Source organism: Odocoileus virginianus, chromosome 11, assembly GCF_023699985.2.
Source record: "Odocoileus virginianus isolate 20LAN1187 ecotype Illinois chromosome 11, Ovbor_1.2, whole genome shotgun sequence".
NCBI lineage: Eukaryota > Metazoa > Chordata > Mammalia > Artiodactyla > Cervidae > Odocoileus > Odocoileus virginianus.
Genome location: NC_069684.1, coordinates 36,366,716 through 36,393,136, shown reverse-complemented (window position 1 = coordinate 36,393,136; position 26,421 = coordinate 36,366,716). Strand labels below are relative to the sequence as shown.

At 57.2% G+C, this 26,421-nt stretch overlaps 1 protein-coding gene across 2 annotated transcripts in view; it reads left to right on the top strand.

Moving 5' to 3' along the window:
• The window catches only part of CASZ1 (castor zinc finger 1), a 152,078-nt gene that overhangs the window by 90,941 nt on the left and 34,716 nt on the right, over window positions 1–26,421 (top strand). Inside the window, exons 1-2 of one of the 2 annotated variants that reach the window (XM_070474273.1) lie at window positions 6,953–7,105; window positions 7,581–7,619. In XM_070474273.1, coding sequence (XP_070330374.1) covers window positions 7,057–7,105; window positions 7,581–7,619 — 88 coding nt within the window. In that variant the 5' untranslated portion in view covers window positions 6,953–7,056. Of the gene's footprint in view, window positions 1–6,952; window positions 7,106–7,580; window positions 7,620–26,421 lie in introns of those variants that run through there. The other variant, XM_070474274.1, reaches the window with a different exon arrangement.

Genomic DNA, 26,421 nt, shown 5'->3' with positions numbered 1-26,421 from the left:
CGAATTAAAGTTTGGTGATTGTCAGTGTCAGGAGAGGCTAAATAACCCTGTAACTAGTATGAAGGTGAATTCACGGTCTGCTGCACATGGAAAATATGAGTGCTCTGTGAGACGGGGAGAGTGAGCGCAGAGTCTGCCCGCCGCGATGGGCAGCCTCCTCTCCAGGGACCGGGGCGGGGAGGCAGGAGGAGGGCCGCACACTCTCCCATGCCTTCCAGGGAGCAGATGCCCAGGAACCCCAACCAAGTATTGAGCAGGGGCAGGTGGGGGGCAGCTCAGAGGCTTGACAACCTGCTGGCCGGGCCCCTGGGCCCCAGGTAGACATTTGTAAGCCCCAGCAGTATGCACTCATGGAGACCAGCCCAGGCCCAGGATGCCAACTCATCCTCCCCCAGTCCACACAAATTGACTAATCACCGGTCCTTATTGAGCATGTCCTCTGTGCCAGGCTGTGTGCTGCATATGCCCTTATGACAACTCAATGCTGTAAGTGCTATTAGCATTCCCCCTTTTTGTCCCCACTTTTTATAACCACTTTATTGAGGTGTAATTCACATGCCAAGTGTACAGTTCAGTGGTTTTTAGTATATCCACAAGGTTGTGCCACCATCACCAGGATCTAATTTTAGACTATTTCCATCACCCCAGAAAAAAAAAAAAGCCGGTGCTCATTAGCAGTCACTCTCCATTCTCCCCGACCCTCAGCCCTAGGCAATCGCTAATTATTATTCACTTTGATGCTGAGAAAATGGAGGCTCAGAGAGGGTCAGTGATTTGAGTGAGGTTACACAGCTGGTGAGAGATGGAACTGGAGTTTGAACCCAGGGAGTGGAACTCCGGCGCCTGTACTCCATGCGGGACTACCTGATGTCCTGGCTGCCCCAACACACACAGGTGCCCTACCAGATGTTTCTAACAGCATGGGCTCAGGCGTGTATGAGCACTATCTGGACACGTAAGCCCAGGTGGCAACACGCATGTCTCTCCCCAGGTACACTTGCAATTCCACATAGAAAAATTCACACCCCCCAGAAGGACAGCCAACCCCCGCCCCCTTCTCTCCCAGCCAAGCTCCTGGAGGGGAGGGGTTGGCACAGGGACTGACAGCAAGGGAGCCAAAGTGGCCAGTGAGACCTGGGTGGTTTGGAGCTTTAAAATGAAGAATACCCATTATCTCCTGTAGCTGATAATTGTAACTGAAATAAAATGCCAACACAACATTCCAGAACAGGTCCCTGCCCAGATTGGGGCCACAGGCTGGGCCGTGCCCCTGGGGGCAAGGTAGCAAACTCAGTTCCCTACATCGTACTTTCTCTCTTTTCTTCTCTTTCCTTCTGTCTCTTTCTCACTCTCTTTTACTTCTACCCAGGTTTCTCTTTCCCTTTTTTCCCTCCCACCTGCTTCTTTCTTCTCCACACACCCACTTTCCCACCCTAAAACTAAAAAAAAAAAAAAAACCAACCTCTTGTGACCCTACTTCTGCACTTGAGAAATTAGGGAATTAATGTGAAACTGTTACTGTTCTGATAAGAGATACATGCAAGGATGAGAGACAAAGGGGAAGGGAGAGAATGAGTCTGTTGGATTTGGTTTGGGGTTTTTTTTCCTCCTTCTTCCCTCTCCCTCCAAAGCGGAAGATCCGGCTGGGCCAGTTTGGATATTTATTAAGAAAAAGCCAAAGATAATTAACTTTTTTGTTTTTGTTTTGTTTGCGGGTGCCTCCCCTGCTGGCACTCCTGACTGCCTGGCAAATTAAACCTGCTCCCTGCTCCCGGGAGCTGGGCTGCCAGCAACTCGGCTACTGCCCGCCCTGAAACTGCCGGGCCCAGCGGCTGCCCACCCGGCCACCCACCTTGGGTTGGAGATCTAGGGTCACTTTATGCTACCACCGGTGCCACCTCTCCAGGCTCTTCTGACTCCAGGAGCAGCCTCAGAGAGTGGGGTAAGTGGCCTGGGGTGGCGGGGGGTGAGAGAGGAGGGCCTACTATTGGGGTTATGGCCAGCACTTCCCTAAAAGGAAATGGGGGTGAAAGAGTGAGCTCTCCCATGGGGCAAGGGTAGTCCTGCTGGCCAGTTAAGCCGGTTGGCTTCCCAGAAGAGGGAAAGAACAAGGAATCAGCTGGAAGTGCAGGGAGAGGCCAGATTTGGGCCACGTCCATCCCCGGCTCTTCTCCCAGAAGGCTGGTACACTGCCAGGGCCCATGGCTCCTGGGAATGCTCTGGAGAAGGCTGGGGGCCACAGGACCATCCCATAATGTCTGGCCACCCTGGGCATCAGGCCCCGTCCTCCTCTCACCTCTGACCCAGTCCAGGCCACCTGGGGACCCGGCCGGGTGCCTGGAGAGCCGGCACCTGGGTCAGAAGCTGGCTGCCTCTGGTCTGCTGCCCCAGAACTGTGCAGAGCCCTGAGGCCAAGCTGTGACCTGGGCCCAAGCCATGTCCGTGGGCCAAGAAGGTGGCACTTATAGACCTCATTCTCAGTGGGTGACAAAGTTGAGGGCATCTGAGGAACCAGGACAGCCAGTGAGGAGGCGGGTCCTCTCCAGGGCCCGGCCCAGCCCTGATGCTTGGGGGTGGAGGTGTGTGTTGCCCCTCTGCTAAATTAATATGCCTCAGCCCCTTCCCTAACAGGCCCTCTCCCCTGCCTCCCAGCTTCGTCCTCAGCCCGGCAAGCAGGCATCAGTGCGTGCAGTCCCTCCAGGTAGGGAACCTGCTCTGGAGCTGGGCACAGAGAGGAGGGCATCTTCCAGGGATTTTGCTGGCCCCCTTTTTTTTTCTCTGAAATATAAGGATGTGCAATTTTTTTGGTTTCAATTTAGCATTGGAGAATTTTATAATTTAGTAATTAAAATCTCTGATAGGCTTTAGAAATTGCGGCTAATTGAATTTAATGGGAAGATGATTTTCAATTTTATTTGATTACCGGGACCCCTGGCATCGGTATTTATGGGAAAAAAATGGGAAATGTGCTGTGTGGGCTAAGATGGCATAATTGAATTAGGGATAATCGGATTTCTCCGTCATGAATTTCACTATAATTTTCCTATAATTTTCCATTAGATATCTAGTTTACAAATATTCACAAAGAAATGAAGCTCTTTCGGAATGGAGATTGCTGGCTAACAGGATTACGGGGCCGAGCGTGCGGCGGCTCTGCCAGCCCCTAAACCGCCATAATGCGTTCCTTGTATCTGCCTTACATTTAGCTTGAGCCCAGCCTCATCCCCTGGCTCTGCTGGGCCTCCCTGCCCTTTGTTTCCTCTTTATCCCGTCTTCCCTCGGCCCCGACACCGAAACCATCCAGGGCCCAGGACCGCTCTCACCCAGTCTCAGGCTATCCCCGTGCCCTGCATGCGCCATGGTGACCAGGCTCTTCGTTCTGTCCCCACCATCCTTCCTGTCCACACTTTGCTGACTTAGGGCTCTTTCTGACACTCTTCTGCCATCTGCCTGGGGAGGGCACACACACGCGGGCACACGGGCTCCCTCGCAGGTGTGAACATGCTGGCTCACAGGCGCACACAGTCGTCTGGCCAAGGCTCTAGTGCCCTGGCCCAGTCGCCTCAGAGGGAACCAGTTTATTGGGATCCTGGGGTGGGGTGCAAGAACAAAAGGAGCTTTGTTCAAGTTTATGTGAAAGTTACGAATTCAAAATGAGAGCAGATAAAGCATGAGATACCTGGTGTGTAAACAGGCTGCTGAGTGAGAAGGCCCCGGGCTCGGGAGGGAGAGAAAACGAGTGGGCAAACCGGGGATGCGAGGGCGCTGGGAGCCGTTGAGGGAACCTTCCCCGGGGAGTGCTGACAGGCTTCCCAAGACCCCTGTGAGGGGCCCAGTGGGTGGCATGGCTGTGTAGGACTCCTCGTTTTCCCTTGGGGGTGGGGAGCATGAGGAGGAGCCGGTGGCTCCGGGCCCAGGGCCTTGAGACCAGGAGGAGCTGTGGCTTTGGGCTTTCCATCCCCGGGGCCCTGGGCACAGAAACTGTGGCCTGGCCTCAGGGTTACAGGGGTGTTACCACATCAGGGTTCTCAAGGCAAAATGGGCCACGGGCTCAGAGGTGCCAGAGTCCTGGGCCTCTCCCCTTCACACAAAGGGAAAGAGAGATTGGGGGACCCCGCCGTGACACGGCCTGTGACTCACATCCATGACCTCAAAGCCTCAGCCTTCTCAGGTCTCAGATCATAACATGCCAGGATGGCCTCATTTTCTGTGTGTCTCAGGAAGGAAGGCCCCTCACTCTTGGGCAGCGCTTCTTATGCCGGCAGTAGCTGATGGGGGCCATCATCTTGTCAGGGCTGAGGCTCCCTGGGCTGTTCCCGCCTCCGTCTATTACTGGCTGTGCTTGGCAGGAGCCCCTCTAACCCACCTTGCCTGCTCCCCCTTCCTTCCAGCTCTCTCAGTTCTACCCTTCAGCCATTCCTCTCCAGCCTTGGTCCACCAGAGGTCCAAAGTTATTGTGCAGCCAATCCTATCGGCCCTGTGGTGGGTAACTGGCAAGCAGGCCCTTCCAGGCCCTGACCACCATCCTGAGAAGCCCAGAAAGACATTCATAGGCAGACTATAGGCCATATGGGCCATATATGCAGGAAGCTCCCCATAGGTGCATATTTCAAATGCAGCCAGAAGTTCCCCTTTCACCCCTATGTCTTCAGGCTTCTGTTCTACATCCCAGTTGCCCATATCAGGAAGCAGACAGTCAGATTGGGATTTGGGTTGGGCTGCTTGCTGTTACAACCCAAAGCTATAAGCCTTGCTTTGGGGAGTCAGGGGTGGGAGGACCCAGAGGCACGTGTGTACCCCAGAGCAGTCCTGGAAGCCGCAGTGCCCTCTCTGAGATCCTGTGTGGGGAGCAGAACCTTGTGGCCTCACTGCTTGATTGCCCTGTGCCAGCAACATCTAGGAAACACTGAGCTTGGTTTGTTTAAGGAGCTCTGGTCACTTATTCAGGATTTTAGGGCTGGGGTACTCTCAAAACTCTTGGGCCTCTCCAGCTATTCATCCTCAGTAATGATGGGGCAGACCTGAAGGGTAAAGGTTGTATCACCAGGAATGGAGGTTGCCAAGAAGGCATCAAGGAGGGCAGTCACATGGGGAAGCGACGCTAACCTCCCTGTGAGGCCACTTGGAACTAAAGTGCAATTTTTTTAAAAAAAGAAGAACAAAACTAAGGGGAAAGTGGGAGAATCAGTAGATAGTTAGACTCCCTGACTTCTTTGCCCCAAGGTCTCCCTGGGTCCTCCCTTTGCAAAATAGAAATATTGCAAAAATAATCCAGCGCCATTTTGCTGAACTTGGCCCAAAGAACAGAGAGCAGAAAGCCTGGGCTCTGAGCCCCTCATTGAAGTGTGGCTTCCCCTGAAACAGGATAGGGGAAGAAGGTAGCAGGCTGGGTGCCGGAGGGCCCAGGGGAGAGCTGGGGACAGTGAAGTCCAGGTCTTTCACCTGCAAACCGGCCAGCTTCCTGCTCACCTGCCTGCTTCCTTCCTCGCACCGCGTTCCCGCCCCCCCCCCCCCCGCCCCCGCCCCGTGGGTAACCTAAGGTGACTAAAATTGAAGGAATCTCAACATATCTGGCTACAGCGGGAACTTCTGGGGACAGAAGGACCCACCAAAGTGCTTTCTCTGAGGGTGAAAAGAGGGCAAGAAGAGAACAAGTTGCCTGGTCCAGCGATGAACTGGCAGACTGGAAATGTGGCGATGTCCGAGGGGGCAGGCGGCAGGACGCTGGCTCCTCGGCAGAGGGTTGTCTGGGCCCTGTCTGCCCGGGCCCTGCATGGGGTGAGGCAAGAGGCCGGGTTAGAAACCCAAGTGACAGCGCGGATCCGTGGTGGGGGCGCTCCTAGGACTCATAGCCGAGGCGGGGTGAGAGAGGAGATGCTGCCCCGGCTGCTGGGCTGGGGGCTGAACTTCCGGCAGCAAGAGGTGCAGGACGGTCCCTAAAGCAGAGGTGTAGAGGGGACCTGGGTAGACCAGGGATCGGGGTGGGGTGGGGTGCCAGGGTGCATTTAAATGCAAAGCCAAACCGAAGTGGTGGAACCTCAGGGGTCCCTGCACTCGTGAAGCCTGCGGGGGGCCACGGTGTGCGAAACAGCGCGAGCCGCCGCGTGTTCCGCGGGACACCCAGGCCCACCGCCCCCGAGTCTTTTCTCCTCAGAACTAAAAAACACCACCACCAACAGGGATGGGGGAGGGAAGAAAGTCCCTGGTACCCCCGCACCCCAAACCCGAGGGGCGCGCGAGGGGGAAGCCGGTGAGTAAGGCTCAGTAGGCGCGACCCCGCGGCGCTCACACCTGCGCTCGCCCGCGCCCAAAAGTTTCCTCGGCCGCGCGCGCTACGAGCCCTTGGCCGGCCGGCGCCGGGGAGTGAGTCCGCGCGCGACCGCCATCGAGTCCGCTCGCGGGGCCAGAGCGCAGAGGGGAGTGTGCTAGCGCGCGCCCGCCGGCGTCCGGCCAGAGTTGGTGAAGGGGCGCGAGAGCGGGCCGCCGGCTACCGCCGAGCCCCCGCCCGCCTCCCCGCTCCCGCCCGTCCCCGGCCGCCGAGTCCCCGCCTCCCTCCTCCCTCCGAAGTTTATGGTTTGGGCAATCGCTGAGCCAGTAAGGCTGGCCGCCCGGGCCGGTGCGCTGAAGCAGCGCGCGCTCGCCCTCGCGAGCGGGCGCTGGGCGGGGGCGCGCGTGTGAGCAGAGCGCGCTCGTGGGGCGGGAGCGGGGAATCAGACGGAGGCGCGCGTGAGGGAGCGGGCGCGGGGCGGGCGAGCGCGAGCCCATTCACTCCAGCATCCCAGCGGGCGGGCGCGCGCGGGCGCGCGGGCGCGGGCGGGCCGAGCTCTGCTCTTTCACCTGCCGGGGCGGCGCGGGCCCGGCCTGGAGGAGGCGGCGCCGCGGCCGCCCTGCCAATCACCTCGGCGCCTGGCAGCGCCCCCGGCCGCTCCCGCCCGCCCGCTCCCTCCTGCCAAACTGTTACCCTGAGTGTTACCGTCAGGAGCAATGACATCAGGGCTTTAAAACAACTTGTTATTCGGGGAGTAATCAGTTGCAATTAGGCATTAATTAAGTATTATGAAAGTTGATTATTTAAGTGAATTCGGCTTTCGACTCTCCGACTATGGTGAGTACCGGAGTGGGGCGGGGGAGGGCAGGGGGCGCCGCCGCGGGGCTCCGACCCGGGCGCTGGGCGGGGGGCGCGGCGCGGCGCGGCGGGGCGGGGCGGGGGCGGCGGGTGCCTAGCCCGGCCGGGCGCGGACGGGGGCGCCCCTCGGCTTCGCGGGCCGGCCGGGCCCCCAGACCCGGGCCGTGTCTATAAATAGTTTCTCTTTTAGTTTAATAAAGTCGAGAGCGGCGAGGAGCTGCTTTGAGTGTGCAATGCCGGAGCGCGAGAGCCAGCGGGGCGGGAGGGAGAAACTTTCGCTCTGCCTCCGGGTCCCGGTTCTCATCGCTCCCCTAGTCCCGGGGACTTGACCGCCCCTCGATGGGGGGAGGGTGCGGGGAGCCGAGGGGGGAGGCTGGGGTGGGAAGTGGGGGGCACTGCGAGAGACTAAACAGATTTCTTTTCTTTCCTCTTCTTTTTTTGGCGATCCTCGAAGAGTTTGGGACCAAAGAGAGGAGAATGGATCTTGGTACAGGTACCGGCCGGTGGGAACCAGGGGGTGGCTCTTTCACTTTTCTTTCGGTTCTTTTACGGAAGTTATTATTTTTAGCCCAATGAGGTAGCCGCTGAGTAGGGGGTGGGGGCTGGCCTGGAGAGGGTCTGATGCCGGCTGCGCTTCTCGCCCTGGTTTCTGGATTGCGAGGCTTCTGATGATATTATTGTTATTATTTGTTACTTGCTTAGTGACTGTGACTAATTTGATGCTTGTCATTATGAAAGAACAGAGAGGAGCGGGAGCTGGGGGGCACCGAGAGAGAGGATTTAGGGGTTTTTTGTGGGGTTTTTTTTTTTTTTGTCTCCGTGTTTTTTTGAATGGCTGCGTGTTTTTCTGTACCTTCCCCCCCCCCCCCCGGAAAGATCTCTATGTGTCTGGCTATGGGGTGTGTGTTTTTATTTTTTTAGTGGGGGGGGTTGGTTTGGTTTTTGAAAGCAGCGTCCTGTTGGGAAAGGTGGTTAGTCTGGTTTCGGGGCGACTGTCTCAAGGTAAAGGAATTTAATTTATTTGGGACAAGGCCGTGTCGGATGAACAAGCTGCTTATTATGGCTAATGAGTGTTTTTCACCTGAGAACCCGTGGGATGAGGCGGCTGTTATCAGTTCAAAGTGAGGGGCCCGGGACTCGCTCCGATCCCCCTTAGCCCCCACCCTCGGAGAGAGTAGACCAGACAGACTACTCAGTTTGGACGTCTGGGTTTTGGGGTGCCTAGCATGGCACCTAGTTTAGGGTTCCAGATAGCCTAGTGCTGGCCTGGAGCAGAGTTTATCCTGAGATGTTGGTGTTTTATTGGTTTTAATCTAATTGTATAAATACTTCTTTTCCCATCTGAGTCTAGAATGGTGGTTTACTTTAAATTCCTCAAGACTTCCCATTAGCCCTCTGTATTGAAATGGAATTTTGACCAGGACCCTCACCCTAGGCACTGTCTTCTTCTTAAATGTTTTTAAATCTGTGCTAAACAGGTTGATAATTCCTGGAGATTGATCTCTGAACCCTTCTGTTTCATTTATGGAAGGTGGTATGGGTCAGAGTTGTTGTTTATAATGGCCCAAGTCCATGGCATTGCCCCTTGGGACAACATTTGACCTTTTGAAGTCAAAAGGAAGTGGGCAGAGAAGGCAGGAGGCAACACTGAGGACCCAGTGACAGGACATGGCGGCTGGCTTTGGGATGGAGGGAGATGTGTTTGTGGGGGAGGGAGTATTAAGACTGTGTTCCGCCAGGTGTGATCTTGGTGAATCCCATGTGGAGGTCCACACGACCTCTGTGCCCAGAAAGGGTGTGACACCCCCTGCTGGGCAAAGTGGTCAAGGTGTGTGAGGCCAGGGCTGCCACCCTGCCCCTCCCTGCCCTTCCCTCCCACAGAGAAACAGCCCGCCCCCACCTCTAATCAAGTGTCTCATCAACTCCCTCTCAGGCCCCACCCCTTTTCTTTAGAAACAGGGGGCCCCCACCCATCCCAGCTGAGAAGCAGACCTTATAGATGGACCAGTGGTGGTAATGCACTACTCCCTAACAGGGCAGATGATCCTGGCTTGTGGGTGGGCACAGGGGACCCAAGCATTATTCAGCTGGAAGCTGGGCCTTCTTCATCTTCCTCCTTCCAACCCCGATGGCAGCTGGAGCTGGCATCCATCCTCCCCCCTACATCAGCCTGCTCTTGGGGCATGCTTCAATGCCCTTCCATAGAGTATCCCCAACGGGAGAGAGGGCCTGCTGGGCCTGTGGGTGGCAGAATCTCTTGTCGCACTTACTTGTCCCTGCACTCTAGGGACAGACTCTGAGAACTTTTCCTGGAAGTTAGAAGGGCCCCTGAGGTCAGCTGGTCCCTCCCGTAGCTGGAGCAGGGTACTCTCAGCAGGACCCAGGCCTGGGCTCTGGCCACTCAATGAGGGGAGGTCCAGGGTGTCAAAGTTCTGACTGTTTCCTGGAGAAGTCATCTGGTGATACCATCTCAGCTTTTTCTTTGAACTTGGAAGTTTCACTTAATCTCAGGACTTCAGAAGAAAAGCACTTTTTCCCCTCTTCACAAAAAAAGGGAAGCAGGTGGGAACTCTGAGATCCCCTCTGAGCCTGTCTCTGGGCTCATTCCATCTCATCTTTCATCGACTTCTTGAATGTACTTCTGCTGACAGCCAAGGCCAGGGGCCTCATTTCTGGCCTGGGCTCATTTCTGGTGTGGTGAGGGGCTCTCTTCTTTGAGGCCATCACCAGCAGCTAGCACTGTGCAAGGCTGGAGACACAGGTCCCAAAGGGTTGCTGGCACCAGGGACCCAGTAAACATCAGATCGTGGGTTAACATCACCTCCAGCCTCGTACAGGTCTAGGGAAGCACTCCAGCCATAAGTAACTCAGTGGTGGGAGAACCATGGCTTCACCCCGGGGGTACCTCAAGCAGGACTTCAAGGCCCTCGGGGACCATGTGGATCCCTTTTCTTCCACCATAGTTCAGCCAAGGGCTGGATCAATCTGGACGTCTTTAGCAATAAAAAATGCCGATGTCGTCCTAATTCACCAGGCCCCGAGATGACAGCAAATTTACATTTTTTAATTAAACTAGCAGCCAGTTTTTATGAGAGGGGGTTGGGTTATGCAAATCAAATGGTTGTGTACGGAAGATTAGGAGAGTTTGGGAATAAATTCCACAAATGCTAATAAAAAAAAAAAGAGAGGAAAGAGAAAGAAAGGGAGGGAGGGAGGAGAGAGAGGAAGAGAGGAGGACATAGTTCCATTAGGCCCTTTTAGAGTGATTTCCCAGGGGGAGGGAGCCAGGAGGGGGAGGGGAGGAAGAAGGAAGCTTTCAGACACAGGTGAATCCAGGCTGCACTTGGGAGGCTCCCCAGGATTAGGCCCCACTAGGCTGATTCCCAGGCCCTGAGAAAACCTGGAGGCCAGGGTGAAAATGATTTTGAAACAGCGGTTAAGCTTTGAGAAGAAACTCGTGCCCTTGATTCTTGAGGATCTAGTTGTAAATGCCCCCCATCTCCCTAGGGAGATCCTGAGAAGATGGGGAGGGGCTCTCCAGGGCTGGAGCTGTCCAGAGGACCCAAGGTGGACTCTGCCAGGTAAAGGGCAAAATGGGCAAGAGAGCAAGTTCAAAGAGATGACCAGGGACCCCAGCGGGAACCATGAGGGCCAGCACTGCACACTAGGCCCCGTGGCTGCTGCTGTATCGTCAAGGTGAGTCAGGAGAGGGATCAGTGCTACTCACTGAACCAGGCCTGCTTCTTTTTCCCTGGGATCAGCTCAGCTGGGACTCCAGGCCCAGACCCCCTTTCATGGCATACAGACCCCCAGCATTGTATTCTGGCCATGGGCTCAGCTGTGGATGAGGCCAGGAGTGATGGGGTCAAGGGAGGCTGAGACAAATTGGCTTAGTAGTCTAGTTCTTGGAGTGGAACAGCGTAGTGGCCATGTGCTTAGAGGATTCAGTCTCAAGGAAGGAGAGGCAAGGCTGCAGACTTCTTCCTGGCAGTATCTGACCCCAGAGAGCAAAGGCTTCAGCTTCCTGAACCCAGCCCCTGCTGGGTCTGAGTGTCAGCCCACCGCTGAACTCTCAGGACTGTTGTGAGCCACTGGTTGAAGGCCAGGGCCTTGCCAGGAGTGGAGGCTTCTAGGAACCTTGCTGGCTGTGGTTACACTTTCACCCCGATGTACACTGGGGACTGGGAAGGTTTTTGTGGTGTTTCTGAAGGAAGAGATTCCATGCTGGGCTTGGGGCAGAGCCGGTTGTCCTCAGTTTTCCTTCCTTGAGCCTTTATTTGGCCAGATATACCCACTTGACCAGTCTAAGTTGAGGCCAGTCCCTACCAACTGTCAGGTTGAGCACCGGTTTTGCCAGTTTGCTGCAAGGGGTAGGTGCTTCGATGCCATCTTGGCAGGAAGGAGCAGTCCGAGCCAAACACAGAATGGGCCGCCTTGGAAGTTGAGGGTTTCCTGGTACCATTCAAGCAGAAGCTGGCTGTGACATTTGGAGGGACACAAGCATCAGATGACCTTTAAGGTCTCTGGTTCTCTGACTTCCAACCTAATTTTGCTGAGAGGGTTCAGTGGGACACCCTGGGAAGGGGTTAAGTGGACCTGCTCTTCGTAAGAAAGCATTTGAGAGAGGCAGCTGTGGGTTGCGAAGTGGCCCCTTGAACCAACCCCGGCACTAGTTATGTGATATCAGAGCATTACTCTGGATCAAAAGCCTGGCGTAGCCATTCTCCTCCAACAGGAGACAGAGGCAGTGAGGGCATGTCTGAAGGAGCCCTCGGGGGACCCCATCCCAGGCCCTTTTTCCCTTTGGGATCAACCAGACGAACCCATTAAGTCTCCCCTCTAAGAAGGACACTGGGGCCAGTTAGTCAGTCCTCTCTGGGCTGGTCTTCCCCCATCCCCCACAGCCGAGGAATCTGGCCGAGTTGCAGCTTGGATTTTTTTATGATGGAAAAATAAAATAAATGGAGGCACCTTTGGAGGGCTGAGTCACGCAGCAGCATCTCCTCATTAAAGCTGCTGCCCCTGGCTCGAGTCTCTGGGCAGGGGATGGGGTGGGGCCCCGGAGGCTCTGGGCCCGGACTCTTCCTAGACCTGGCAAGTTAGTGATGCACCCACCCCCGCTCGGGCAGCCTCCTCTGCCTGGCCCAGCATTCTTAGAACATAGTCAGGCCACTTCTTCACACACAACGCCCACCCCCTGCTCCCCACCCTCAATGCCAGCCCCCAAGGCGTGCCCTTTACACTGCCCTCCCTGCACTGGTTTTCAAACCTTGACCACCTGGTGCCTCCACACCTCCTCCTGCTCCTCCTTTTCCTTCTCCTCCTCATCATCTTCGGTGGGGTGGGGGGGGGGGGAAGGAAGTTGCTCTGTAGTAATTACAGCCTGTGGGTCCCCACGGCAGGCAGCAGCTGTTCCGGGGTAGCTGGGCCAGGGTTCAGGAGGAGGAGATGGAGGTGGAGGAGGGCTGGTGGTCCCAGGGAGCGGAGGGGGAGGGGGCCGCTTCTCGGGGATGGGTTGGGACAGGGGGCAGCTTGGTGGTCCATCGCTCACCCCTCTGGCTGCCTGATCATGGCATAGCATCCTCATAACCCCGACTCACCAGGACATACTGACCCCCAAAGGGGAGGACACCCCAAGGCAGGTAGTGGGGCCTGCAGTTCTTAGGAAGCATTGGGGAGCACCCACTGTAGGAGCTGCAACAATGAAGGCCACCTGGTCCTTCCCAGGTTTCTGGGGTCTGCCTGGTGGAGGGAGACAGGTGTGTGTACCTGTCCCACCAGGCAGAGGAGCACCCGAGCGGAGAGCAGGGAGTTTTGTGAAGGAGTAGTCTTTGAACTTGATAAAGGATGGGAGGTATTGGGACAGATGGAGATAGGCAGACGATGTTTCCTGCGTTACCCACACCTTCCAGACTTCCGCCAGTCCCTTGCCTCTCTTGCCGCGAACTCCTCACTCCCCTTGCCCTCTCTCCTCCCCCAACCTGAAGAGCAGAACTCTTGCTTCCCGTTGTGCAACCGTAGTTTTCTGCCCTTTTTGGCCCAGGCCGCCCAGCTCCCTAAAGCCAGGCCTTCCTGCCTACCTTCTTGCCCCTCCCCCTTTGCAGCCTCACACCCAGTTGGCCCTGGAAGGAGATAAGAGATCAGAGCTTGGCCAGGGCCCTGCTGCTCTGAGGATCTGGTTATACCCATGACATTGGTGTGTCAGAGCAGCACTCAGACTACTGTACCTTCCCCCAGGAGGCCAAGGCTGGGAGCCCTGCCTTCTGCTGCTGCTGCTGCTCATAACGGTGACCATTAGAGTTAGCTCGGCATCCCCGTCTCCTCCAGTGCATGGTCCAGGGCCGGCCCCTTGCCTTCCCACCGCTAGTGCTGGTGGAATGGGTTGATTGATGTGCCTCTCCAGGTTCTGAGCCGGGGCAGCAGGAGGTGGGGAGGAAACACTTGGCTGATTGCCTTGGGACCTGGGCTTTGGCTCCTCCAGAGCTTTCTAGGCCTGGTTTACGGGAAGTAGTGGGGCTGGGATGAGGGATGACATGAGGGGGAAAGTGGGCATGAGAATGAAGACAGGCAGCAAGTGGTTGACAGGGGCCCCATTAGCTGCTAGCCATGACTGTGGTTTGGGGCGGGGAGGTCACACACCCACAGTCTGCTGCCCTGGAGGGGACCGGGTCTCTCCTCTGCCTCCTCCCTTGCCTGTCTCCGGTTCTCCCCAGCAGAAAGCTCACTGTGGCATGTCCGTCTTCTCTAGGTTCTGCCCCGCAGGCCCAGGACACCTCCAGCTGGGTGGACGCAGTGCCTGGAGTGAGGCCAGAAAGCAGGGGTGGCATGTACTAAGGTCCACCCCACACCCTTCTGCCCCTGGCGTGGTGGTTTCGGCTGCTCCTGTGCTGGCTCTGGGGTCTGTTCTAGGCTTCCCACAGGGTCCCTCCTGGGGGCTCTTCTGGCCAGTGCTGAGGGGTTAAGGGATCCTCCCTACTGTCAAGAAGGCCCTCTCATGTTGCCTTCCACCCTGAGTTTTTGTGGGAGCAGGTTGGCCCAGCGGAGGCACAGACACATGGTGTGGCTCCAAAGACCAGGGATTCTCGGAGAAGACCTTCCCAAGTTGAACTTCGGCCTAAGTTGGCTTTTTCTTCTAGAGCTTTCTCCAGGAGCTCAGGGACCCCAGGGGGGGCGGTGGGGTACAATGCGGCATGAGAGCTGGAGATGCACTAGATGGGAGAAAGTGCCCAGTGAGAAAGTCGGAGGCATCCAGGAAGTCAACGGGGAGAGAATTCTAGAGCTTTATGTCACCAGGCAGTGTATCTCCTCCTTGGCGATGATCTTTATCTCCTCTTGGCCTGTGCCTTCCTCCTCGCCACCCCTTCAGCCCAAGAGCGCAGGGCCCAAGGCCAGCTAGGAGGGCTGCCTGGGAGATCCGGGAGCCTGAGGAAGGGATGGGCCAGGTGCCACACTGTCCAGCAGGGGGCGCCCCCTGGTTCTGCCCCAGTTCAGGGACAGGGACGTTGGTCCCCAGTCTGGTCCAAGCCTTCCAGCCATGGGTGGGGGAGGAGAAGCCTGCCCTCCCCAACCCCCAGAGGTTCCTTGGCTGAGTTTGTTTTGCCAGGGTGACCTGTTTAATCATCTCATTTTCTGGTGGCCGTTTATTCCTCGTTTCCACGGTTACGGCCCCATTAAGGGGAGAAGCAATAAGGCAGCGAGTCAAACAGGTAATAAAAACATTAAAGCCCATGTGCACTGAGGGAGGGCGGGCGGGTGGGCAGGAGCTCAGCGAGGTGAGACGGCCCAGGGAGAAGCAGAGGTGAGAGGCCGCCTGGCCTCGCCCCCTAGAGGCCCCCGAGAGAGCTCCTGGCGGGGGAAACAGGGGGCCGCTGCCCACACCCCTGCCTCTGGGCCATGCCCTTTGGGGGTCAAGACCCAGTGCTCGGGTAGAGCCATCCCCAGCCCTTGGTCCCTGGCAACAGGCTCTATGTTGGGAAGTAAAACAGGAAGGAGAAAAGTGAGAGAGCGCGACAGAAGCCTCCCCCAGGAGCTGGTTGTGTGACCTGCTCGCAGGCCCCACCTCACCCTCCGTGGGTGGGGGTAGGGGATGATTTCTGACATTGTTTCCAGCTCTAGAACTTTTTTTTCTGCCAACTTTATCAGAAAGCATATTTGTGGTGAGTGCTGCTAACAGGGCCAGTCTGGTGAGTAAATATTCCTGGTGTGGACAGCCCTGCGACCTTGAGAGGGACGAGCCCGGCAGGGGGGCCAAGGGCAGGTAGGGCGAGGAGGCCAAGTGGCCCTGCTGCTGGGTTTGGGGGGGATGCCTTCCGAGGACGGGTGAGGGGGCCCCCCGGGGTCCAGTTTGTCCCCAGCAGCTCAGGCAGTGGCTGAGCCAGGTGACCATCCCGTCGGAGCTGGGCCTGGAGCCCTTGTGTTTCTTCCCGGAGGCCTGGCTGGCAGGTTCTCCGGTGGCTCCATGGAGAGGCTGCCCTCTCCCCCTCCCTCCCTCTCGGAAATGGCAGCTGAAAGGAAAGTCAGCCACTGAGCCCAGGGCCTTGTGCCTCCCTCCCGGGCCTCCGCCCTGGGAGGCTCCTGAGCGTCCCGCCCCACTTGAGGTTGACTAGTGAGCAGACTGGGTCAGTGGGGCTGACCGGAGGGGAGAGGGAGAGGCTGGCCAAGAAGGGGAGGGCGGGGAGCAGCGGTGCCTGTGGGTGCCGAGCCACCTGCCCTGCCTGTGGCTCTGAGGTCTGCTCGGGGCATGCTGGCTGGTGAGGACCTTATTTCTTTCTCTCTCCCGTGCGCTGATCCTTTGCAAACTCACAGAGGTCTGTTTCCAGTTATTACTTTCAAAGTAGATTTCCGACTGGAGAGGGAGACAGAAAAAGGTCTGGGGAATGGGGGAAACCCTCTGGCTGGGAAATGTGTCTTGGGAACGGGCGGAGATGAGTTAATATTCCGATCAAACAATTAAAAATAGAAAATGCTCCCGCGGCACCAGCTGCTGAGGCTTTTCAACAACTGTCACCAGTGGGTTCATGGGGCAGGTGGTGCTGGAGAAGAGCGTTTCCACACACAGCAAATATCAGAGACGGTGGTGTGCCCCCCCACTTCCCTCCCAGGACCCAGGCCAGTTGTTTGGGGGCTCCCAGTCCTCCTTGAACTCCTCTCCAGGGCCGGGAGCCAGGAGTCTGTGCAGCTTCAGGGCCGCGCTTCTCCCCTCCAGGGCCCGGCCACAGCGGTGAAGTCATTGCCAGATGCCTGGGTAATTGCTTTAAGAATCTAACTTAAAATAAGATGAAAACTTATATTCCTGGGTAAGGAGTAATTTTCCATCGAATAGTAAATTAATGAAAGGATTATACCAGGGAGTCTGGCTGGGAGGCTGTGCTCATCTGATAAATCCAAGTGGCTTGGACAAAACAGCTCTGGACCCTGGGGCTCCCCCGAACCTCAGGCCTGACCCTGCTCCTGGCTCATCTGGGGCCCCACCCTGAACCTATTGAATTGATGGGGGACACATTCCATGTGTGTTCAGAGTCCACCTCAACGATGGGGACCAGCTTTTCAAATCCCCGAAGTGGAAGGGGCTCAGGTCCTACCTCCCATGGGCAGCGTACCCAGGAGGTGGGGTGCTTGCCTTGACACCCGAGAAGGCGGGGCTTTGGAGAAGTTCCTAGCTGTCACTCCACGTAGTCAGCGATGTGGTGACCACCTGCCCTGGTTTGCCCAGGACTGGAAAAACCAATGTCCTGTGAAGCCCTGGGGCCTGGAGGCAGGAAGATGGGCTGAGTGACATGGCCCCTCCCTCAGGGTCCTGGAGAGCCTGAGCGCCTGTGGAATAGTCTCCGTCCAGGCTGGGTTACTTACAACTGCATGAGCAGGTGTACTCAGTAGTGTCTGACTCTTGTCGACCCCGTGAACTGGAGCCCATCAGGCTTCTCTGTCCATGGCATTTCCCAGAAAGAATACTGGAGTAGGTTGCCATTTCCTCCTCCAGGGGATCTTTCTGACCCAGGGATTGAACCGTTGTCTCCTGTGTCTCCTATTTACCACTGGCTCCACCTAAACCTGCCCTGCTCCAGCTCCATGGGCTGTGTGCACACGCACCTCCCCTAGCACAACAGGGCACCACCTGAAAACCTCTGCTGGGCATGGGAAAGGTCTTGCAGCTGAGCCCCTAGCCCTCCCCACCCTTTTAACAGTGAGCCCCCTCCTCCCTGCAGAGGATGGGGTGCAACACACAGAGTCATGGAAGCAGAAACTCGGTCAGTCTACTCAGTGCCCTCCTTCCAGACACACCACACCGACTATCCGTTTCCTTTCAGTTCCCTTGGAGAAAGACACAGGGAGTTGTCCCGTTTGACCAGTGGGGCAACAGGAGGCCCAGAGACACTTAGGGATTTGTTTCCAAATGCAAAGAGATGTGGCTCAGATGGTAAAGAATCTGCCTACAGTGCAAGAGACCCGGATTTGATCCCTGGGTTGGGAAGATCCCCTAGAGAAGGTAATGACTACCCACTCCAGTATTCTTACTTGGAGTATTACATGGACAGAGGAGCCTGGCAGCCTCAGTCCATGGGGTTGCAAAGAGTTGGATACGACTGAGTAACTAACACTTTCGAAGGAAGACAGGCCCAGGGCTGCCCTTGAGGAAGGGGGCTTCCCTAGGGACAGTTCCAATGGCAGCATGGAGTGCAGTCCTCTTTCAGTCCTCCACTGGGGATGTGGGCCAGGATGGTAACTGCTGCCTGGCCCACATCTCAACACCTCCAGGCCCCACCTACATCCTCACTGCAACCCGTGGACACATCCCTGGGCCTGCCCTGCAAGATAAAATGCAGTTGTTGATGCAAATGCATTTTGAACTTTTCGGAGGAAGCCTCCTCTAAAAGCCTCATTACTGCCAATCTCCTGAGAAAGGGGTGCTGCCGTCTATTTGCTGGGAAGGATCGAAGGGGAGTTGAAAATATTCTGACTTGTTTCTGTTGGGAATGACCGGACGGGTCGAAGGGCTCTTCAGGAAGAAAGTCTAAATGAATGGGCATTCTCCTGGGAGGCAGTTGTGTGGCTGCATGTTTGTCAGATATGTTTCTGTGTAAACATGGATTTTGCTGGAAGAATGGGAAACCCTTGTTGCTCAGCTCATCACTGGCCCTCATCACTTCTGGAAGTAACGGGGCCACCTTGGGAACTGTACAAGATCGACTTGCTGCTCTTCAGACAGTTGCCCCTGCGTGGGGGCTCTCGTCTGGGGACTGGGTTGTTTGTGTAGGTGTCATCTGAGAGAGGACCCGGCCCCTCGCCTGGTGTTAACCACACCATGCTTTCAGTGGTAGAGAGCAGCCAGGTGTTCTAAGGAAGACTTGTGTTGCTCGAGTGGCCGACTCCACCCTCCCACCCCAGGGGAAGGAATTACGGGGCAGTAGGACTGAGAATTCCTAGTCTAAACAACCCAGCAAAGCATGCTCAGAGAGAGCCAAGCCAGAGCCACAGATGGTGTGATCCGGGATTGTAACTGGAAGGATGGTGGCTTTGAATGTTAGATGTTATGTGGCAGTTGCTGTTCAAGCAGACAGATTGGTGAATTCCAGGCTGCAGGGATCTGAGCGGGTCCTCTTTTATTTCTCTTCTCTTCCACCCGGGGTCAGGGGGTGGGGACAGGAGTGGGTCAAACAGAATGGACAGGCAGCCCTCGAGAGCAGACAGAAGGCAGCAGGAGAAAGGAGTCAGCCTGGAAGCACCCTGGCTCCAGCCACTCAGAACACGTAGTCCGTGGCCAGAGGTCCTGGCCCCTTGCTCGGACCACGTGGGTCCCTTTCCCTGGCCCGCCTGTTCGGAAGGGTCACTTTGGGGCTCCTGGGGAAGGCCTTCAGCTGGATGACTGATGGAGGTCCTCCCTTGAGGCCCCAGGGGCAGGGCCAAGAAGGAGATAGGGATGTTTTCTGTTTCCGGGTCCCTTGGGGGCCCAGGGGCAGATTGAGACAGGATCCTTGCAGGGAAGGTGTTAACAAACAGCAGGTGATTAAACATGACAAGCGGTGACATTTCTGTGCAGGGTTCTCGGTCCCGGCAATGCCAAGAATGAAGCTATAAACCCTGACATTTTGTGTTATGCACTGAGAGGTTTTTAATAGACCTCTCTCCCTCTTCCCCAGTCAACTTCTCGTTTCCTTCTTTGCCACCTCCCCCCCAACCCCCGCCGTTGTACCCTCTGCCCCCACATAAACTCCCTGCCTCCCCATTCAGGCTGGTGTCCCAGGGCCTTCCTGGGCCCTCTGGTTCTAGGTGTCTCTGCAGGTCTCTGCCTTTTCCCTCCGCTCATCCTCGGGGCCCTTTCCTGCGACTGCTGAGCTGGGCATTCACAGTGTTCTCCAGAGTCAGTTTTCTTTGATCTTTCCTGTTGCCCCGTGTCCCACCCCCCACCCCCAATCCTTCCCTCCCTCACCTCCTTTTTTTGGGTCCTGATCTCACAGCCTCACCCTTTGCTGCGGCTGTCCCAGTTGTCTGCAACGGCAGGTGGCTGTCCCCGTGCCCTCTGCGTGTTAATAACATTTTCAGACAGACTGGATAGCAGGGGCTAGGGAGGTCGTGGGGCTTGGGATGGGATCTTTCCCCATTTTTTTTTTTTCAATTTCCCTCTCTCCTTTTTGGGACAGAGACAGGAGTAGCGGGAGAGAATCGCCAATCGCACTGTCCTGCAAACAGTTGCTGGCTTTATTCAGCCAGGGCCTGGCCGGCAGCAGTTGCTCCTCTCCAAGAGCAATGTGGGAACAACTGGGGCCTCCTTTGTTCTCCAGGCAGAGCCCTGCGAAGGGCATTTGGAGGTGAACCTGAGGCTCCAGAGGGCCAGAGACCCAGGAGAAGGGGTTTCAGCCTCAGTCCCACCTCGTCTCAGCCTCACACATAGGAAAGAACCTGGAGCTCCACGGGGGCCTGGGACAGAAGTCAGGCCACACACCCCCCCCAATCCCAGCTCTTCCCCTGATGAACTTGAGAAGCACTTAGTTTTTTGTATCCATTCAGTAAATATTTATTGGGTCAGGCGCTGTGCTAAAACAGTGGTCCCATCCTGCAGATCTTGCAGTCTAGCAAGACAGAGGGGTCATTAACCGAGTTATTACAGAAGTGCTAGCTAGCAGAGCAGCATGCGAAGAGAGGGCCGGGGGGCGGGGGGGTGCTGCAGTTTGGAGGGCTTCCCGGAAGAAGTAAAATTTCAGCCAAGACCCACTAAGGGGTGTGTAGGAGGAGGGGTGAAAGTGTTGGTCGCTTAGTTATGTCTGACTTTTTGCGACCCCATGGACTGTAGCCCACCAGTCTCCCCTGTCCATGGAGTTCTCCAAGCAAGAATACTAGAGTGGGTTGCCATCCCCTTCTTCAGGGGATCTTCCTGATCCATCTTCCCAACCCAGGGATTAAACCCGAGTCTCCTGCATTGCAGGCAGATTCTTTACCAGCTAAGCCACCAGGGAAGCCCAGGCAGAGGGGTAGCTGGCCCGAGATGCAGGAGTGTTTCCCGAATTGAAGGAGTGAGTGGGGTGAGAGCCAGGATCTCCTGCTCCACAAGCTTCCAGAGTTGAGGTTGGGGGCTGTGAGGAGGAGGCAGGCGCAGGGGAGGAGAAGGGTGCTGGCTGGCGGGACGGGTGGGGACCTCACCACCCCACTGTGGCTGAGCCCCTTCAAACTCTGGGCAGCTAGCCCAGAACTTGCTCTGCCAACCACCCTTCTACCAACTGTGCCAGGCCTGGTACCTCAGGGGCAGAGCCGGAATGCTGCTCTGTTAGCGAGCACTTCAGCTCCGCGCCCAAGGGAAGGGAGAGTGATCAGGAAGTCCGGAGGTGCCCCCAGAGGTGCCCTTCGCAGCTCCTTCGCCCTCCCTGTTGACAGCTCCCCAAGGAGGGGACAGGAGACAGGATGCCGACCTGTGTGGAGGGCAGAGAGGCTGGAGGAGCAGGAGCCCGGCGAGGCCACACCCCCGTCCCCCACCTTCTGCACCTGCTTGCCTCCCAGGCACGATCTGGGCCTGGACACCTTCCTGGAACTCGCAGCTGGCCTCCCCTCTGTGCCTTCCATGGTGTGGGGAATGCTTCGGTGCTAATGGGTCTTCCCCATGAGAATCTGAGCTCCGTGATACCTGAAACCATTCTCTCTGGATCCCTAGGGCCAACAGGACCATGCCCATAGGTACTTAGGAATGTATTTGAGAAGCTCAGCTAGCCCAGGAAGGGGAGGACTTGGGTTAACCCTTAGCGCAAGATCCAAGCAGAGCCGGCAGACTGACCGTGGGTCCCTGGTGTCTGGGCAGGCTGGCTCCCAAGATACAGGTTTCACTACCTTGCCCAACCCCAGAGTCCTTCAGCCATAGCGATGGGGCAGCCCTGCAGCCTGCTCCCGGAAGAGCCTCACTGAGAGCTTCCAGAGGTCAGACCCAGGACACCCCACCTTCCTGTGGGTTCTCTGAGGGGGAGAACCAGATTGGCTTCCTGTCCCCATAGAGGGTCCAGGGCAGGTTTCAGCCTTCAGTCCCCTTCCCAGCCCCTCCCAGTCCTGCTTTCCCACCGGTCTTGGCCTGAGTCCCGCATGCTACCCATGACAGTCATTCACAGTCCAACCAGTACCCCATGGAGGACCCAGAGGCCCAGGCTTTCTTGGCCCTTGGCAGCTAAGAGGGAGGGGGCATGTCAAAGGGGAGGCGAGGGGAGTCCCGGGGCCAGGACTTGGCCCTCGGCCCCTGTAGATCCGGAGCCAGGTTTTATTGTAATCCTTACATCCTGTTGCAGATCCTTAATCAGCTGGAGCCCAGGTTGGGCTGGACCCTGTGGTGACACTCAGGGCTGTAGCCTGGAAAACCTGAAGTGGAGCTTCCGGAGTTGAGGTTGGGGGCTGTGAGGAGGAGGCAGGCAGAGGGGAGGAGAAGGGAGCTGGTGCAGGCACAGGACGTGAATGGAGCCCAGACCCGCCACCCACCTGCCCCAGGCCGGGGGTGGAGGAGCCCGAACAGCTGTCACAGGCTGGAAACTAGGGATATGGGAGGGTGAGCAGGGGCCTTCATGGGGCCCCCTGGAGAACATGGGAGCCGCTATAGTGCCTGTTAGCACCATGGAGACAGCTGGCCCTGGGGTTGCTCTGATAGCGAAGGACTCCAGCCAGGAGTCAGCAGAGAGGTGACCCTAGGTAACATGGATTCTGGTGGTCTTTACCGACCAAGGGCCAAGTCCAAGGCTGGACGTGGTCCTACCCGGCTGGGAGGACTGCTTTATGAGGATGAGTAAGGCAGAGGGCCCTGGGTCTGCCCTGGGTTTGGGAGCAGGAGGCACCCGTTAGCAGAGACCCCAGGGTTGGCCCTTCTTTTGCCAGGGGCAGCTGACGCTGGCAGTCCAGCCCAGCTCTACGGTCCCCGCACGAGTCAGGGGAAGAGTGGGGGGCAGTGGGGAAGGTACCTCATCCGGGACCTCACCTCCTTTCAGCCCAAGGAGCAAGGACGGAGGAGAATGAGGGGAAATACACGGACTAGAGATAGCCATGGAGCGGAAGCCAGGAGTGGGCTGGCTGGCAGCGGGCGGGCAGACGGGCGTCTGTCCTGCTGGGTGCCCAGGCTGGCTATGCAGACAGCCTCTTTTCTATATGGAAATGAAGAATTTAGGCTAATGGAGCTCAACCATCTCTAATTTTGCGATGGCAGGAGGATTTTGATTGAAAGTAATTAAGCAAGCTAGCTGTAAAATTAATTAAAGCAAAAGGGGGGGATTTTTTATTGGATTGGATAGCGATATAGCGTCTGTCAGGCGGGGGACGGATGGGGGTGACCTGAATCCTCTGCCCTCCCCCCTCCCACTCGGGACGTTTATGTCACTTTAATCTCCTTACAGCGGCTGCTGTGCATTTGTTTGAAATAATCAAGGAAATATGGTCAGAAATTGTCAGCTTTCAGATCTAATTTACCTGACGGCCCCTGCGCGAGCCGGCATGGCCCAGGGAGTGAGCGTGAGTGAGCGGGTGGGGGAGCTCTAGTGGGCGCAGAGGACACTGGGCTCTCCAGTCCCCTCCCCCGGCCCCAGGCCCCCTCCGAGGAGGGCAGAGAAGGTGCTTCCTGGCCTGTGGGCATCTCCCTGGGACGGGCCCCAGCCCCCACCCACCTGCTGCCTCCCCCTTGAGCTGTAACCAGCTTTGGGTTTAGGGACTATAGGATCAGGAAGGTGACAGTAATTCCTTACTCCAGATGGCTGACAACTGCTAAACCCCTCCACCAGGGCCACAGTTTTAAAAATACTCCTAAATTAGTCCCCTCATGTCATCGTCATTGGCCTCAGCCGGGGGATTGTGGAGATGGGCTGTAGGGAGGGTGGGGGCAGCAGCATCACCCTCAGCACCCCTCTGCCACCTGCTACCATCCCCACCTTCTTCCCTAGGGCTCCCGGAGGCTGTGCTTACCTGCCCCAGACCTCTCTCTCCTAGGTCTCTCCTCTCCTCCCAGAACGGTGCTTGCCCTGTTTCCCCTTCATAGCACAGCTCACAGTTCTGGGGAGGGTGGGTCTCAGTCCCTGAAAGAGGAAGCCCCTTCCTGCAACACATGGTCACCCATCCAGGTGTCCTGCCCATTTCCGTTGGTAAGCCAGGTCACAGAGCCAGACACCACTTGTGCTTCCCTTAGTGAGTTAAGGAGCCTGACTTCCGGGCCCTGCACCCTAGGGGGGCTACTTTAGAACCATCTAGGGTCCTTGTCCAGGGGAGCGAGTGAGGGGCTTGAAGCCTCTCCAGCAGGGAACCCTTGTGTAGTTCGGGGCTGATGGGCCCTGGAGGGGATTGTCTCCAAGGCTGCAGGAAATTCAACTTTCAAACACAAGTGAGCAGTGTGATCTGCTGGTCATGGGAGGGCCTAGATGAGGAATTCGGTTTCTGGATTTGTTTGGTCCTGACAAGTGAGTGACCTGGGCTTTCGACAAGTCTCTCAGCCATCTTGGGCCTGAAAGCCCTTCCGGTTCTAAAGTTCTGTACCCAGGTAGGGCAGCCTCTGCCCCGAGAGCTGCCACCCTTGGGAGCACCTTATCCAGCCAGGGGTCCATGCCAGGCCGCCCGGGGCAGGGGAGAAGCTGGGGATTCTAGAAACAGTGGATTAGGATGAGCAACCTGCCCCCAGTTTGCCCACCTTGGAGCACAGCGGTTAGAAGGTCTCTGTCCCCACCTGCCCTCCTTGGGGCCCTGCCTTCCTCTGGTCCTCCTCCTAACCCCCAGCACATCCTCCCTGCCCCTGACGCTGGGTAACTCAGTTGGCCTCCTCTGGCCAGGGCTTTGGAGCCCCTGTCATTCTTTGCAGCCTGGCTCCTGAGCAGAGCAGCTGGGCACTTGGGAAGCATCACCTGTCCCTTTCTCAAAGCTTCTTGGGAAGCATCACTCTCCTCTCACCAAGAGTCCTTCATCCTGGGGCAAGGGGTGGAGCCTCAAAGAACTGTGCCTGGGAAAGAGGGAGAGGGAAAGCTCCTGGCTCTTCTCCATGTCTTTGGGGCAAAGTTTGTGCCCAGATCCCGGGCAGCACTAAGGGCCTTGGGGCCCTATCCTCCCCTGGCCGGCTGGGTCTGCAGGGGCCTTGCAGGGAGGCAGCAGCATGGCCGGGCACCATGAAGGCCCAGTCTTGGTGAGTTCCTGCCCTCTATGCCCACCAGCAGCCCAGGAACCCAATCCCAGGAGACATGAGGTTGGAGAGAACCTCTCAACTCAGCCCAGCATCTCACCTCCGTGCACGGCTTGCAGCCACTCCCATCAGACCCTGCAGCTGTGATGTGGAGGAACCAGCAGAGGAGCTGGTGCCAGGATCTGGTGGGGCTGCTTGCCTGGGGCCAGAGGCTGTTTTCTGGGCTTGATGTTGGTCCAGGCTGTCAGTGGTGGGCACCAGGGTGGAGGGAGGCTATGGCAGAACTAGGATCCCCAGGCAGGCAGGCGGGAGGGCAGGTTGGCTCACGGAGACCCAAGGGAGATGGAGAAGGCCAAGAGAAGGGTGGAGACCACTGTCGTGGTCCTCATGGTGGCCCCACACTGGACCATTTGCTCTGCCCTAGTGGGGAGAACCTGAGTTGGGGATGCCATACTGAAAAACACTTTGGGGAACTAACATTCTGTGGTGAGAATAGTGACTACAGAGAGGCTCTCCTTGGAGAGGAAGGGCAGGTGAGGGCAGCAAGACTGGCCATGAGCTCTGGGTTATAAGAGGACAGTCTGGGAGAGCACCCAGCACCATAGCCTGTGACAGTCAGGGCCTGCGGAGTCTGGAAGAATTGAGAGGGCTGCTTGGGGAGCCGGTGTGTCCAGGGCCCGCCCAATAGTACCTTGGTACCATCGCCTGGTCACATAACACAAGTGCACGAGCCACTGAGCATTCCTGTGGTCCCTCCTTCCCCAGCTCCCAAGTCTTTGGGGAAACAGTACCGAGCTCACTGGCCTCGTCCAGGTGGAGGCCCTCCTCTCTCTGAGGCTCCTCCCTGGTTCTCTGCTGTCCCCTTCCCCCATCCCTCCGGACCTCCGTCTTCCCAGTCCAGGTATCTAAGCATCTAGGTAGCATTTGCGGAGGGAGAACAGGAGCGGCGAAAGATGAGTGGCCTGGCCTTAGGCCAGCCCCCCAGGGCCGGCTCCCTGAGGACCTTTGCAAGTGAAGGGCCCAACAGAGGGCCCACCTTGGCCTAGCCAGCCAGGTGCTTCCTCCCTTCAGGCAGAACCCAGCGATAGTGGTCCAACTTGTCTCCACCTCCCAGAGGGTGGAGAGGAAAGCTCCCCCTGAGTCTTTACTCATGCTTAGTAGAGGCCAGGGGCTTTGGGACAGTTCTCAGCACAGCAGTGCCCCAAGCACAGGAACAGGGAGAGGTCCCTGCCCGACTGGGAGAGAAGCCAGAGTGGCCGGGCTCCAGCCCCAGGAATGAATAGCTGCAGGGTCTGGTGATGCCCACAGGACCAGGGTACCCGACGACACCCCCTCTCCCGGTCGGGTCCATACCGGCGTTGACTGGATGTGATCAGGGCACTGGACTCCCAGCAAGGGCCCGGGGCCAAACTGGGCCCTGGCATCACAGAGCCTCTGCAGCCTAGCTCGGTGGACTTACCGTGGCTATCAGACCGCCTCTCCTGCTCCCCCCATGCCCAGTCTGCCACCCAGGATCCTGGCGGGGCTGGTGGCCCCACACAGATTCCAGAAGGGCTTCCCAGCAGCCCTCTCATCCCCTCCCTCCTGTCCATCCTCAGTTTCTCACCCTCCAGGCCCAGAGTCTCCCCGGCCCAACCCTGGCCCGGTCCTCCGTCCCCCCTGGCTTCACAGTCGCATTTTGCTGCCA